At 41.7% G+C, this 11508-nt stretch overlaps 1 protein-coding gene across 1 annotated transcript; it reads right to left on the reverse strand.

Annotated features, from left to right (window-relative positions):
* Positions 1-596: 596 nt before the first annotated feature.
* Positions 597-6709, reverse strand: bhmt (betaine-homocysteine methyltransferase). Its single transcript, XM_061062173.1, has 8 exons — positions 6561-6709; positions 6248-6380; positions 6031-6143; positions 5639-5830; positions 3574-3721; positions 2200-2382; positions 1884-2112; positions 597-1102 (listed from the first exon to the last, which is right to left on the reverse strand). The coding sequence occupies exons 1-8, from the start codon at positions 6672-6674 to the stop codon at positions 922-924; spliced, it is 1293 nt and encodes a 430-aa protein (XP_060918156.1). The 5' UTR covers positions 6675-6709; the 3' UTR covers positions 597-921.
* Positions 6710-11508: the final 4799 nt, after the last annotated feature.

Consider the following 11508-nt stretch of genomic DNA (forward strand, 5'->3'; position numbering starts at 1 on the left):
TACTTTTTAAATCAATCCTAACATCGACAGGAAGTCAGTGAAAGGATGCTAAAATCAGGGAGATTTGAGCACATTGATTGGATCTCGTTAACAGCCGGGTCTGGACTAATTGAAGGCGGTGGATTGATCTTTGACTGAGACAGGAGTGTCATGATTTTGACCAAATCTGGCACTTGAGTGAAGGAGATTAAATAATGATACAAATATGAAGCTTAGTCCCTTAATCACTTCTGACACATTTAACTAAACACTAGAGGAGCACCGATAGCCTAGTGGTTATGATGTGTGCTCCATGTACATGTGAGGCTAAAGTCCTCATTGAAGCAGCTGTGGGTTTGAACCCTACCTCAGCACCTTGCTGCATATCATCCCCCCCTCTCTGCTCTAAGTAAAAAAAAAAATAAAAAATAAAAAATTGCACAAAGATGCACACAGACTCGAAACACTACAGCGCCAAAATATGTATTTACAATGTAACATGATATGTGGTGTTTTTTTTTTTTTAAGACTCAGTACCTTAATTAGTTAAGTTTGTGCCACCAGAGCCCCCTGACTACTTTCTGTACAGACAAAAATAAAATCCACTCAGTCACTCATTTTGTTTAATTTCTTTATTGTTTCACATCATTGAGTTTTTTTTTTTTTTTTAAGACAACAGCAGACAGATGTGGAGTGTTAAGGCTTGTGTGCATTCACAGCTGTTCTCTTAAAGTTACAGTAACGCGCTAAATCAGACAGTTATTGTTATTAAGTCTGGAAAGCTAACATGAAGCTTCAGAGAGGAATAAATGGTCCTAAAGAGAGAGGAAGAAAGTTCAGATTGTTGATCTTTATTTGGTATGTAAACGTGGACGAGTGCGAGCAGACGCCGTCCCCCTCCCGAGGCTTCTCCTTCGTTTGGACGCCTTTAAAAGGGGGAGCTCATTGGCCTTTGTTGGCCTTATCGAAAAGAGCCTTCAGCTGCTCCTGGGAGGTGGCCTCCTTCTGCTGCATGAGGTCTGCGTGGCCTTTGGTGACGCCCCAGCCGTCAGGCATGGACATGGAGGGGCAGAGAGGACGGCCGGAGGCAGGCTTCAGCTTCTCCCAGTAGTCACGACGAGCCCTACAGAGAAGAACAGTTAGATAAAATAAAACACAGACTTCTCCTTCAAAATAAAAGACAGACTTCTCCTAAAGTGAAGCTGCTCCATTGTCCCTTCTAACCCTCCGTACATGTGTGGTGGTGACTGTGTCTGCAGAGACTCTGTCCTCTGACTGGATTTTACTGTTCTGATTTGTTCTGGTTGACTCTGGATGTTTGTGGGCGGAGCTGGTGTGTTTCCTCCAGCCAATGAGAGCGCAGCAGGTGAGTTTAGGAGAGGATACAATTCAGTGATTGGACGAGATTCAAAGCGGTGAATATGACGGACGTGGACGTAGCAGCAAAGAAGAGAAAATATAATGAGAGTGAGGAGAAACACCAAGTGGATAAAGCTCGTTCTAAAACGAGGGTGAACCTTGTGTTGGCTTTTACCCGTGGACGTGGAGTTGGTCTACTTCCTGTTGGACAGGAAGGTGACAAACACCGGTGGTTAGCTTGTGCTAGCATGTGTTAGCTTGCAGTGTAGCTACAAGTAGTAAATGTCCTGCAGGGGGCGGGGCTTCTGAGGGAGATGAGCTTAGGAGGAGGAGGGGCCTAGTTTGAATGTTTGTGAACCTTTTTTTTTCTTAGCATTTCTAAATATTTGTGTGGAGTCGTTCATATAGAAACAACAAAACACATTTGTGATTCCGTCCTCGTGTATTCATGAATATTGAGACCCGTCAAACGCCATGAAGAACAGTAGCTTAATTATTTTGAAAATTTTAAGTAAAAAAAAAAAAAAAAAAGAAGAAATCTTTACCTGGCTCTGACCCAAGGCTTGGTGTGCATCTCCAGGCCGCTGCCCCAGTTGCCGTGCTTGTCGGATCCCGCAGGCAGGAAGCCCCTCTCGGGCGCCAGCTCCTCGGCCAGAGCGCGCACGTGATAGGGTTCGAACCCGCAGCAGCCTCCGATGTACCGAATGCCGGCGTCGTACGCGTCCCGGGCGTATTTCTGCATGTCCCACCTGGTCAGGATCCTCGGCTCCAGACCTGCAGAAGAACACGGATCAGCACACGCATTCAGGTTTTTACAGTTTCTCGTTTTAAATGTGAAGATGCAGCCGAGTGTTGACGTACTGAAGGGGAACTCGGGCAGGTCGATGAAGCCCTGGCAGTTGCAGTCTGGAGTGTGGTAAGCAAGCGGCTGGGTCATGTAGTGAGCCTTCAGCCCGGCTTTCTCCACCCCCTCCTTCATCATCTTCACCGTCTTCACACAGGTGTCGGGGTCGAAGTGGCAGTTCACGCCCACAATCTGAGCTCCTGGAAAGAGGGAACACAAAAAACCTGAGCCAACATGCACAAGAGGTGAAACTCATTTTTAAACAGATTCCCTGTTTCAGCAGAACCCACAAGAACAAATATTCATCAATGCTTAAGATTCAAAAAGTGCTGAAGGCATCACTAGCAAACTGTTGGACGCCGTTGGGAAAAAGAAGAAAACTTCAATCCACGTCCACTCATTCTTCTCAGAACCAGAAGTCATAATTTAGTGGTTCACAGGTTGTGTGGAGACGTGTTGGACGACTACGGTCCAGTTTTTTTAGTCTCGTTCAGATCTTACAATTTTTGGGGAAATTAAAAACTTTCATTACGTTCTGTGTTTCTTATTTAACAAAATAAAGTAAGCAGTATATTTTGACGTCTGTGACAGTCTATTCCTTCCACTGGAGGGCGCCAAAGATACATTTTATCATCCTGCATAAAGGGGGAGATGCTAAATCCAAATTAAAAATCTCACAATAAATCAAATAGATGAGTTTGATCTAACCTGAAGAGATCGTCATTAAAGGAGCAGTCTGTAACTCTGACCCCTAGTGTTTAAAACGGGTACTGCAGTCTAAATTCTAAACATTGTCGAGCGCTGTCCCCCCCCCCCTCTCTAGAGTCCATGCTCACACAGGTCACCATGTGGTGGACTCTGAAGCTTCAGTGTTTATCCAGCTCTGCATGGGTCTGTAAACCTTTCTGTGTTCTAACCTCTCTCCATTTTTCAAAAGCATCTCCAATATTGATCCTAGTTTGAGCACGTTTCTGCTCGTGGAGCTTATTAGAAACATGCAGAGGCTTTTTAGGTCGGGTACAATCAGTTGTAAATATTTCTTACATCTTCCCATTACTGGTCAGCTGTTGAAAATCTTTTACGTGCTGCTGACTTGTAGCCAGATGTAGCTCATTAACTAGAATCTGAGAGGAAGTATAACAGATGATTGCTGTGCCTGTATTCCTGCCAAATGTTGGAAATGTTTAAACTTGTTCTTTTTATTCACAGTCAGACATTTGATGCCCCGAGACGGAGAGGTCAGAATAATGTTTAACCTGATATCATAAGACCACAGGATGTTAGTCTGAGGCTTTAACCCTCTGTCTGTCCTGCAGTGTACTGAAGCTGTTCTTCACCTTTCATCATGTAGGACAGAATGTTTAGAACCACACACACACACACACACACACCAGCTTTGACAAGTCTGGCAGCACATTCTCCAGGGCTGACCCCGTTCAGGTCTCCTTCAGGTCCGATGCACAGTGTCGCAGCCACGGGCTTCCCGGTGGTCTTCAGGACCTGGACCGCCCACTCGGCCTCCTCCACGTGCTCAAAGTACTGAAGACACAAACAACCAAAAACAAACACGTTAAAGTGAAGAAAAATAATCTAACTCTTCATCTAGATTCTTATTTTTGGGTTCTTCTGCCTTCTCATGAACGCTTATGCCATCTCCAAACTCTGTGTTCTTCCTCCTCAGTGCGTCGAAACGTTCACCCTTTGCATTGAAATAAATTAGCATAAAGTGATTTGTGTGCTCCAGAACTTTCTCTGGATCCTGTCTGAGAAAAAGGAGTCTACTGGAGCACTGACCTCCATTCGTGCAAGAGTTTGCTTCTACTTTGTCGAATCCTCTTTTAGAAAAAGGGCATCATTTTTATTACTACCTGGGGCACCAAGAGGGGGGGGGTCTAGTGGATGGTCAGGTATCAAATCTGCAGAGGCTGGGGTCCTCAGGGTGGGCAGCCAGCCCACCTCAGAGTCCGAATGGTGTTTTTTTTTTTTTTAATATATCTTCGGTTTGATTTCTATACATTTTTCATAATAACCTTTAAATGGACCGCCTCAACGCTTTAATGTGAAATATAAGAAATCCTCAAAAAAGTTTGGAAACATTATTTCGGTTACTTATTTCGCCCCTTTAATACTAATTGGTGTTGTATTTTATATCGTTGGAAAGCCTGATTAGTCACCTTTACAACAAGGTATAACTTGTATGGATCGTGCAACACAGCTAAACGTGTGGGTAGCGCTCAAAAAAAAATGTGCCAAAATCCCCTGCAATGTTCTTCTGATCAAAATAATGTTTTCAAACTTTGAGGAGTTTAGATAATTTTGCCTTGCTGATGGTGCTCGTTCTACTGCCCCTCAGTGGAAAAAAGGAAAAGAAAAAAGCGTTTCAGCTTTCAAACGATTCCAGGTGCTGTCAAATTAGTTGGAATCAACCGCCCGTTAAGCTTCTGAACACACGAGTTTCATGTTCTCTCTACAAACTCCACGAGGTGTCTTCACTCTGAACATGTTCTGAGTTTGATCCAATCAGGAGACTACAACGTGTGAACTTCATGACACAATATAACAAGTGTTTGTTTCTACAACCACGTCAAATTGATTTACAGCTTGTAAACATTTTTAAACAGAAATATATTCCCCTGTTGGATTTTAAACATGCTGCAAAAGGACCCGTGTTCTCTAAGTCATATGGAGTATTTCACTTTAAAGCGGCTCTCTAGCCCAAAATTAAAACAAATTCTGCTCACACATTTTCAACACGACCTCATACATGAGAAGGAAGGTTGATCCAGACTGCTGCAACTTTTGGAGTTGTTCTTAGTGATATATCTAAACATCAAATCAGATTGCATTCTCAACATTGTTAGCCTGCAGGCTTGTTCTACTCCTACATTTCACTAGCGCTGGAGTCAAGAGGTTATGTCAGATCTTAAACTAAAAACAAACAAGTCAGATGCACTGGCCAGGGCTCATTGAAGAGATTTAAAAAAATAAAAAAAAAAAACCTTCCTAGACTATTATGATGCCCATGCTTTAGATCAGTAACCCTCCTCGTCTCTCACCAGCCCTCCTGCCCTTTCTTGCTGATTGCTGCAATCACAGAGGGGTATTGCATATGCAAAGAATCGTATGTCAGAAATGCATACCATGACATTCAAGTGCAGCATACGCACAGCAAAGCTCTTCTGGGACTTGGACGACTTTTGATTTCAACCAGTTTGGCTCATGCTTTGGATTTACCATGACCTGAGAACCTTTAAGTGAACCTGAATGACACATTTTGTCTGTGTTTTATAATTTAAGGTGCAGTTATTTTATTGGTCACATTACAGGGAATCTGCAGTGTTCTTGGTGCTTTACCTGAGCAAATCTTAAGAAACAGGACCTCTCAGATGTTTCCCCTCATGAGAAACTGAGCAGCAGCTTTGAAATAAGAGGAACAATTATGTTTTTTGAAAGTACCTCTGCAATCAGGAAGTCCACATTTTTCTTGACAAAGACATCCAGCTGCTTCTTGAAGGTGGCCTTGACGTCGTCCTGGCTCTTGCAGCTGAGGTATGAGGGGGTCTGAGAGACTCCGCCGGCCACCAGCGCATCACCCTCATCGGCCACCTCTCTGGCCAGGTCACAGGCCGCTTCGTTTATCTGCTGACCCTGCATGGGGGGAAAAAGACAAAACAGAGAAACTCATCAGTGTGAATAAAGAGGGTTCAAGCCTCCATACTTTTCCCTGCAGGAAGCTGGATTCATGCCATCTCTGGTGCCAAGATGCCATCTCCATAACATGAGGCCTGAGAGCAGCTGCAGTTACACACTTCAACACACACACACACACACAGCTTAACTCTACTCACAGTGAAGGTCTGAGTGTGGCCTCTGTTCTCCAGTTTATCATCGCTAGCGTAGAAAGTGAATGTCTGCATGACATTGGAGCCAGCTCTCAGGAACTCTCTGTGCAGCTGCCGCACTGAAACAACACGGTTCAGATTTTATCTTTTTTAAATAACTACTCACGACTGGATCGACAGGTTTGAGCACCGCATGGCTGGAAAGAAAGTATGGAGAAAGTACCTGCTTCAGGGTGCTCGGCTGCAGCCTCAGGTGTCCATGGTCCTGCCTTCACGTAGCCTCTCTTTTCAAGGGCGAAGACAAAGCCTCCGTCCCCGATGACGACTTCTCCTGCATCCAGACGCTCCAGAATCCCCTAAACGAGATTTAAAGGTGCGCGGAAGTTTGTAACATTTAACTTTTAAGTCATTTAGAGTGCGGCAAAACTACTTCCTATCAGAGATCATGGTGCTGTGCCTGCAAAACTTGAAACCATGCATTAAAGTTTAAACCTGACAATTCAGGCAGCTGTAACGTGATTGTTCGCGTAATTTACCTTCTTTGCTCCAGCTGGTGCCATGATGATGATGATGATTGTTGCAGCAGTGACCGGTCCTCTCCTCTCAGCTGCAGCGTCTCTCTGAGTCTGGAAAGGGCTTTCTGCAGGCATCCATGCTTCATTTATAATCCGGGAGAGGGGTGCGGTGCTCCTGATGTCATTCCAAGAACCGCCTGCCCACTAAAGCAGGCCATCTTTTCTTTTCTTTTTTTTTTTTTTTATCACTCCCCCCCTTTGGCAAGTTTGCAAAAAAGAAAACGTATTGTTCCTGCAAAACCCGCTCCAGCAGCACCTCTGATACTGTTAGTCGTGACATTTTGAGTAAGTCTGTGAGAGGATTCAGAGTGTGAGAGAGTGAGAACAGGATCATTATCAGGATCAGAATCAGAATCAGAATCTGGTTTATTGCCGAGTACATTTACACATAAAGGAATTTGACTTGGTGTATTGGTGCTAAACAATTAACAAGGAAATAAAGCAGAACTAGAAACAACTTAAATAATACAGAATAAGAAGATATTACAATATATAAAATAGAATTTAAAAATGTAAAATATAAAAAATAAAAAACACAATGTTGGAGCCATGGATGGATATAATTGTCTTCGTGGTATTTATTGAAGGTTAAGGTAGTCTGTTATATATTGGTGTTTTGGGTTATTGATTATTATATCATTTATTAGGATTATATTGAGTGGGGGGATGTCGGGTCACATGGGTATGGGTGGAGATGTATTGATTTAACTCACCTGTTCACCTTTTGTTCTCAGTGGAGGAGAGGGGGTGAGCTGGGTTGCCGTGTTTTTTGTTGACCGCTATAGTTTCTGGCTCACTGTGATTATGAGTTAATGCACGTTATTATAAGTTAAGTTGATTATCTTTTTTTTACGTTAATAAAAAAGTCAAACTTATTTTTACGTATCACAGTATTATAAGATATTAGGCCCAACCTTAACCTCTCAGCGGCTTCATCTTCAGGAAAGCTGCTATACACAAGAGAGTTTTGAGAGTTTGACTTAAGCAGAGCAGACCACCAGGGTTTACTGTCTTTAAAAAAAAAAGACATGCATGCTGCAGAGGTTTGAATGCTTAAGAGATTTTATGTGAGTTTTTTGGACACCTAAAACCTTCTCATGCTTGATGATGCAGACTTGTTTATTTATTTATTTTTTAAAGATATTTTTGGGGCCTTTTTGCCTTTATTGGATAGTAGATTCAAGATTCAAAAAACTTTATTGTCTATCACATTGTGACAGAAAATGACCTTTTGTTGAGGCTCAGTAACATGAAAACATACGAACATTCACACTAACATCAGGTCATAAATAGCTAAAAGTACCCTAAGCAGGTAAAAACACATGCACAGCATTTCAAAAACATTGCTTATCTAGCGTGTATAATGTGAATAAAAGAGTTTCTGTAAGAGTGGTACTCTGAAACGACTGCCTGAGGGGGGGGGGCAGCTGAAACGAGTGGTGAAGGGGGTGTGGAGGGTCCTGAGTGATGCAGACTGCTTTCCTTGTAAAGTTCTGACAGTTGGATCTGGGTGGAGCTGGTGATTTTTGTTGCATGTTTAATGATACCAGTTAGTTTTTTCTTGCATTTTTCGGTGGGAAAGTCGTACCAGGATGTAATGTTAAATGTGAGGACTGATTCAGTGAGTGACCAGTATACTGCTGTTAAAATGTCCTGTCTGACGTTAAAACTTTACAGCTGAAGAGAGAGAGGAAATGTTGGGAGGAGAGAGTGGAACGTGCAGCAAAGGGCGGAGGATGGATTTGAACCCTTGGCCGCTGCCATGAGGTCTATTGCCTCTACACATGGGGCAGACAACATATCCTCTAGGCTTCCGGCACCCCGCTTGGTGATTCAGGCGTGGACAAATTATGGGCTAGCAGCCATATTTAGCTTGAAATGACTTTACATCCAGCAATTCATATAATAACAGAATCACTGTCTCAACATTGTGCATTACATTTCATTTGTTTATTTAACAGGGACACGTGCAATGAGCATTGCTTCATATGTTAAATACAAAGTAGATGTAAGCGCAACCTCTGGTGTTGAAAAATGAAGCTGATGCTGAAGTGCAAATTCCTGCAGTTCTTCCAGTGTCCACTAGAGGCTGGCTCCAGGAGCCCCAGAAGTCACATACACACCCATTCAAAAAAGCCTGTTTTTACAGCAGAGATTAACATGTTTACAGCCTGGTTCAAAAACTCTAATATGTGTATCTCTGTCTACAAACCCCAATGATGAGAAAGGTTCACCCTCTCCGTCTTCTACCTGCTCCACTTTTCAGAAAATGTGTGCTCAAACAGGCCGTTTGGAGATTTTCCCTTCATGACATCACAAAGGGCAGTAGCCCCTCCTCCAGGTGGGTGACACTCCCACAGCTAGGTGTTTGTTCTGCCCTCTGAGTCTGCCTTCTCATCGTAAACAATAGGACATGGAGCGAGAAAGACAGAGACACCCAAGCCCTTCCAGAGAGGGGGCGTGGTCAGACACAGCTCATTTACATATTTAAAGGTACAGACACAGAAACAGCCTGTTCTGAGCAGGGCTGAAATAGAGGGGTTTATAGACATGATAAAATACAGGATCAGAGTGGATTTAGAACAAGAAACTTCACACACATGTTGAAGAGGAGCTCTGACACTTATTTACACTGAAGAAGAGGAGGAGGATATGTGATCTTTAAGGAGGGAAACAATAATAATAAAAAAAATCAACAGAGGTAAAAGGCACATTATGGCTCCTATAGTTTATTTAAAAACCCAACAGCTGATGTGACAAATGACCTCAGTTGGTCGAACAGCTTCTCTATTTAAATAAATTGTCAAAAAGCCCCCAACATAATCATAAAAGGATGTAAACGTGTCCACTGAGGGAATAACTAAACCTCAGCGTGGGGAAACACATCATTGTCTCACCTTTACTTGGACCCTCACAACTTCCCTCCATAACCTGGACATGTCAGTGACCTCTGCAGGCGTTGTCATTCCTCTCATGTCCACCAGAGTTTCCCATTTATTCACCTCACCTTGAACGTTCCTCCCAGCACACCTGTCCTTTGATTACTCCCCTGTCAGACCTGCATGGTTTATATCTGAACTCTGAAGAGAATCAGATCTTTATTTTTATAGGTTATTTACCTGAGTAGAAAAAAATGTCTGCACACCTGGATGTGTGACAGCTAGGTGCGTTTCCCAAGCAGTTGCCTGCCTTGCCTATTGGCAGGCAGCGCCTCTGGGCCTTGTCTTGGTCCCGGTTACTGTGGTCTTGACTACAACACTACCTGATACCTGGAAGAGTTTTCTTTTTGGAAATGTAAACAAAGAGTCCAGTTTGTTGCAGCCTCACCAGAGAGAGTGGAAACTGAAATACTCCACATTTCTGTTGTGTAACTTTAAACACTTATACTAACTATTACTCGCTCTAATTCTCTGAGTATTATCCAAACAACTGTTTACATCAAGGCAGACATAAGATGGATCAATAGAGATTGCTCTTTTCCTTCCAATAAAACATGTTTTTTGAACTCGTATATCTCCTTGTTGTTGTTGCCCACACAAAGCTCACTAACCCAGCATGCATGTGTTTCAGTGTTTGTATAAACCGGCTGTGAAGATAAACATCCAGTTCAAACCTGCCGCAGCTGCTCCTGGTAGCTCGGAGTCTGTTTCGCAATAAATGGCTCAAGGACCACTCGGAGATAAACGTTTTGCACAGACTGTACACACGTTATGTGATCCAGTCTGAAAAACTAGGCAGATGTGCAGCTGTCTTATTACTAACATGCACTGCTATGAGCTCTTTAATAAATACTGTTAATGCATGTCACATAAATAAACAGAATATTATAGTTTTGCAGGTGTTTAGACATGTTACTGGTGGTGTCAACAGTCCAAACTCAAATATTTAATGCTATTTGGTTCAGATATCTAATGCTATTTGGTTCAGATATCCAGGTTCAGGTCTTTTACCTGCTTTATATAACATAACAATATATGTTTATATAACAATATAACAATATATCTTTATATAACATAACAATGAGTAAGGTATTTTACCTGCTTTTTGTAACATAACAATGAGTAAGGTCTTTTACCGGCTTTATATAACATAACAATGAGTAAGGTCTTTTACCTGCTTTATGTAACATAACAATGAGTAAGGTCTTTTACCTGCTTTATGTAACATAACAATAAGTAAGGTCTTTTACCTGCTTTATATAACATAACAATGAGTAAGGTCTTTTACCTGCTTTATATAACATAACAATGAGTAAGGTCTTTTACCTGCTTTATATAACATAACAATGAGTAAGGTCTTTTACCTGCTTTATGTAACATAGCAATAAGTAAGGTCTTTTACCTGCTTTATGTAACATAACAATAAGTAAGGTCTTTTACCTGCTTTATGTAACATAACAATGAGTAAGGTCTTTTACCTGCTTTATATAACATAACAATGAGTAAGGTCTTTTACCTGCTTTATATAACATAACAATGAGTAAGGTCTTTTACCTGCTTTATATAACATAACAATGAGTAAGGTCTTTTACCTGCTTTATGTAACATAACAATGAGTAAGGTCTTTTACCTGCTTTATGTAACATAACAATGAGTAAGGTCTTTTACCTGCTTTATATAACATAACAATGAGTAAGGTCTTTTACCTGCTTTATGTAACATAACAATGAGTAAGGTCTTTTACCTGCTTTATGTAACATAACAATGAGTAAGGTCTTTTACCTGCTTTATGTAACATAACAATAAGTAAGGTCTTTTACCTGCTTTATGTAACATAACAATAAGTAAGGTCTTTTACCTGCTTTATGTAACATAACAATAAGTAAGGTCTTTTACCTGCTTCTTGTAAAGTGTCTCGAGATAACACTTGTTATGAGTTGATGCTATACAAATAAAAATTAATTGATTGA

This window comes from Labrus mixtus, chromosome 17 (assembly GCF_963584025.1).
Source record: "Labrus mixtus chromosome 17, fLabMix1.1, whole genome shotgun sequence".
Classification (NCBI taxonomy): Eukaryota; Metazoa; Chordata; class Actinopteri; order Labriformes; family Labridae; genus Labrus; species Labrus mixtus.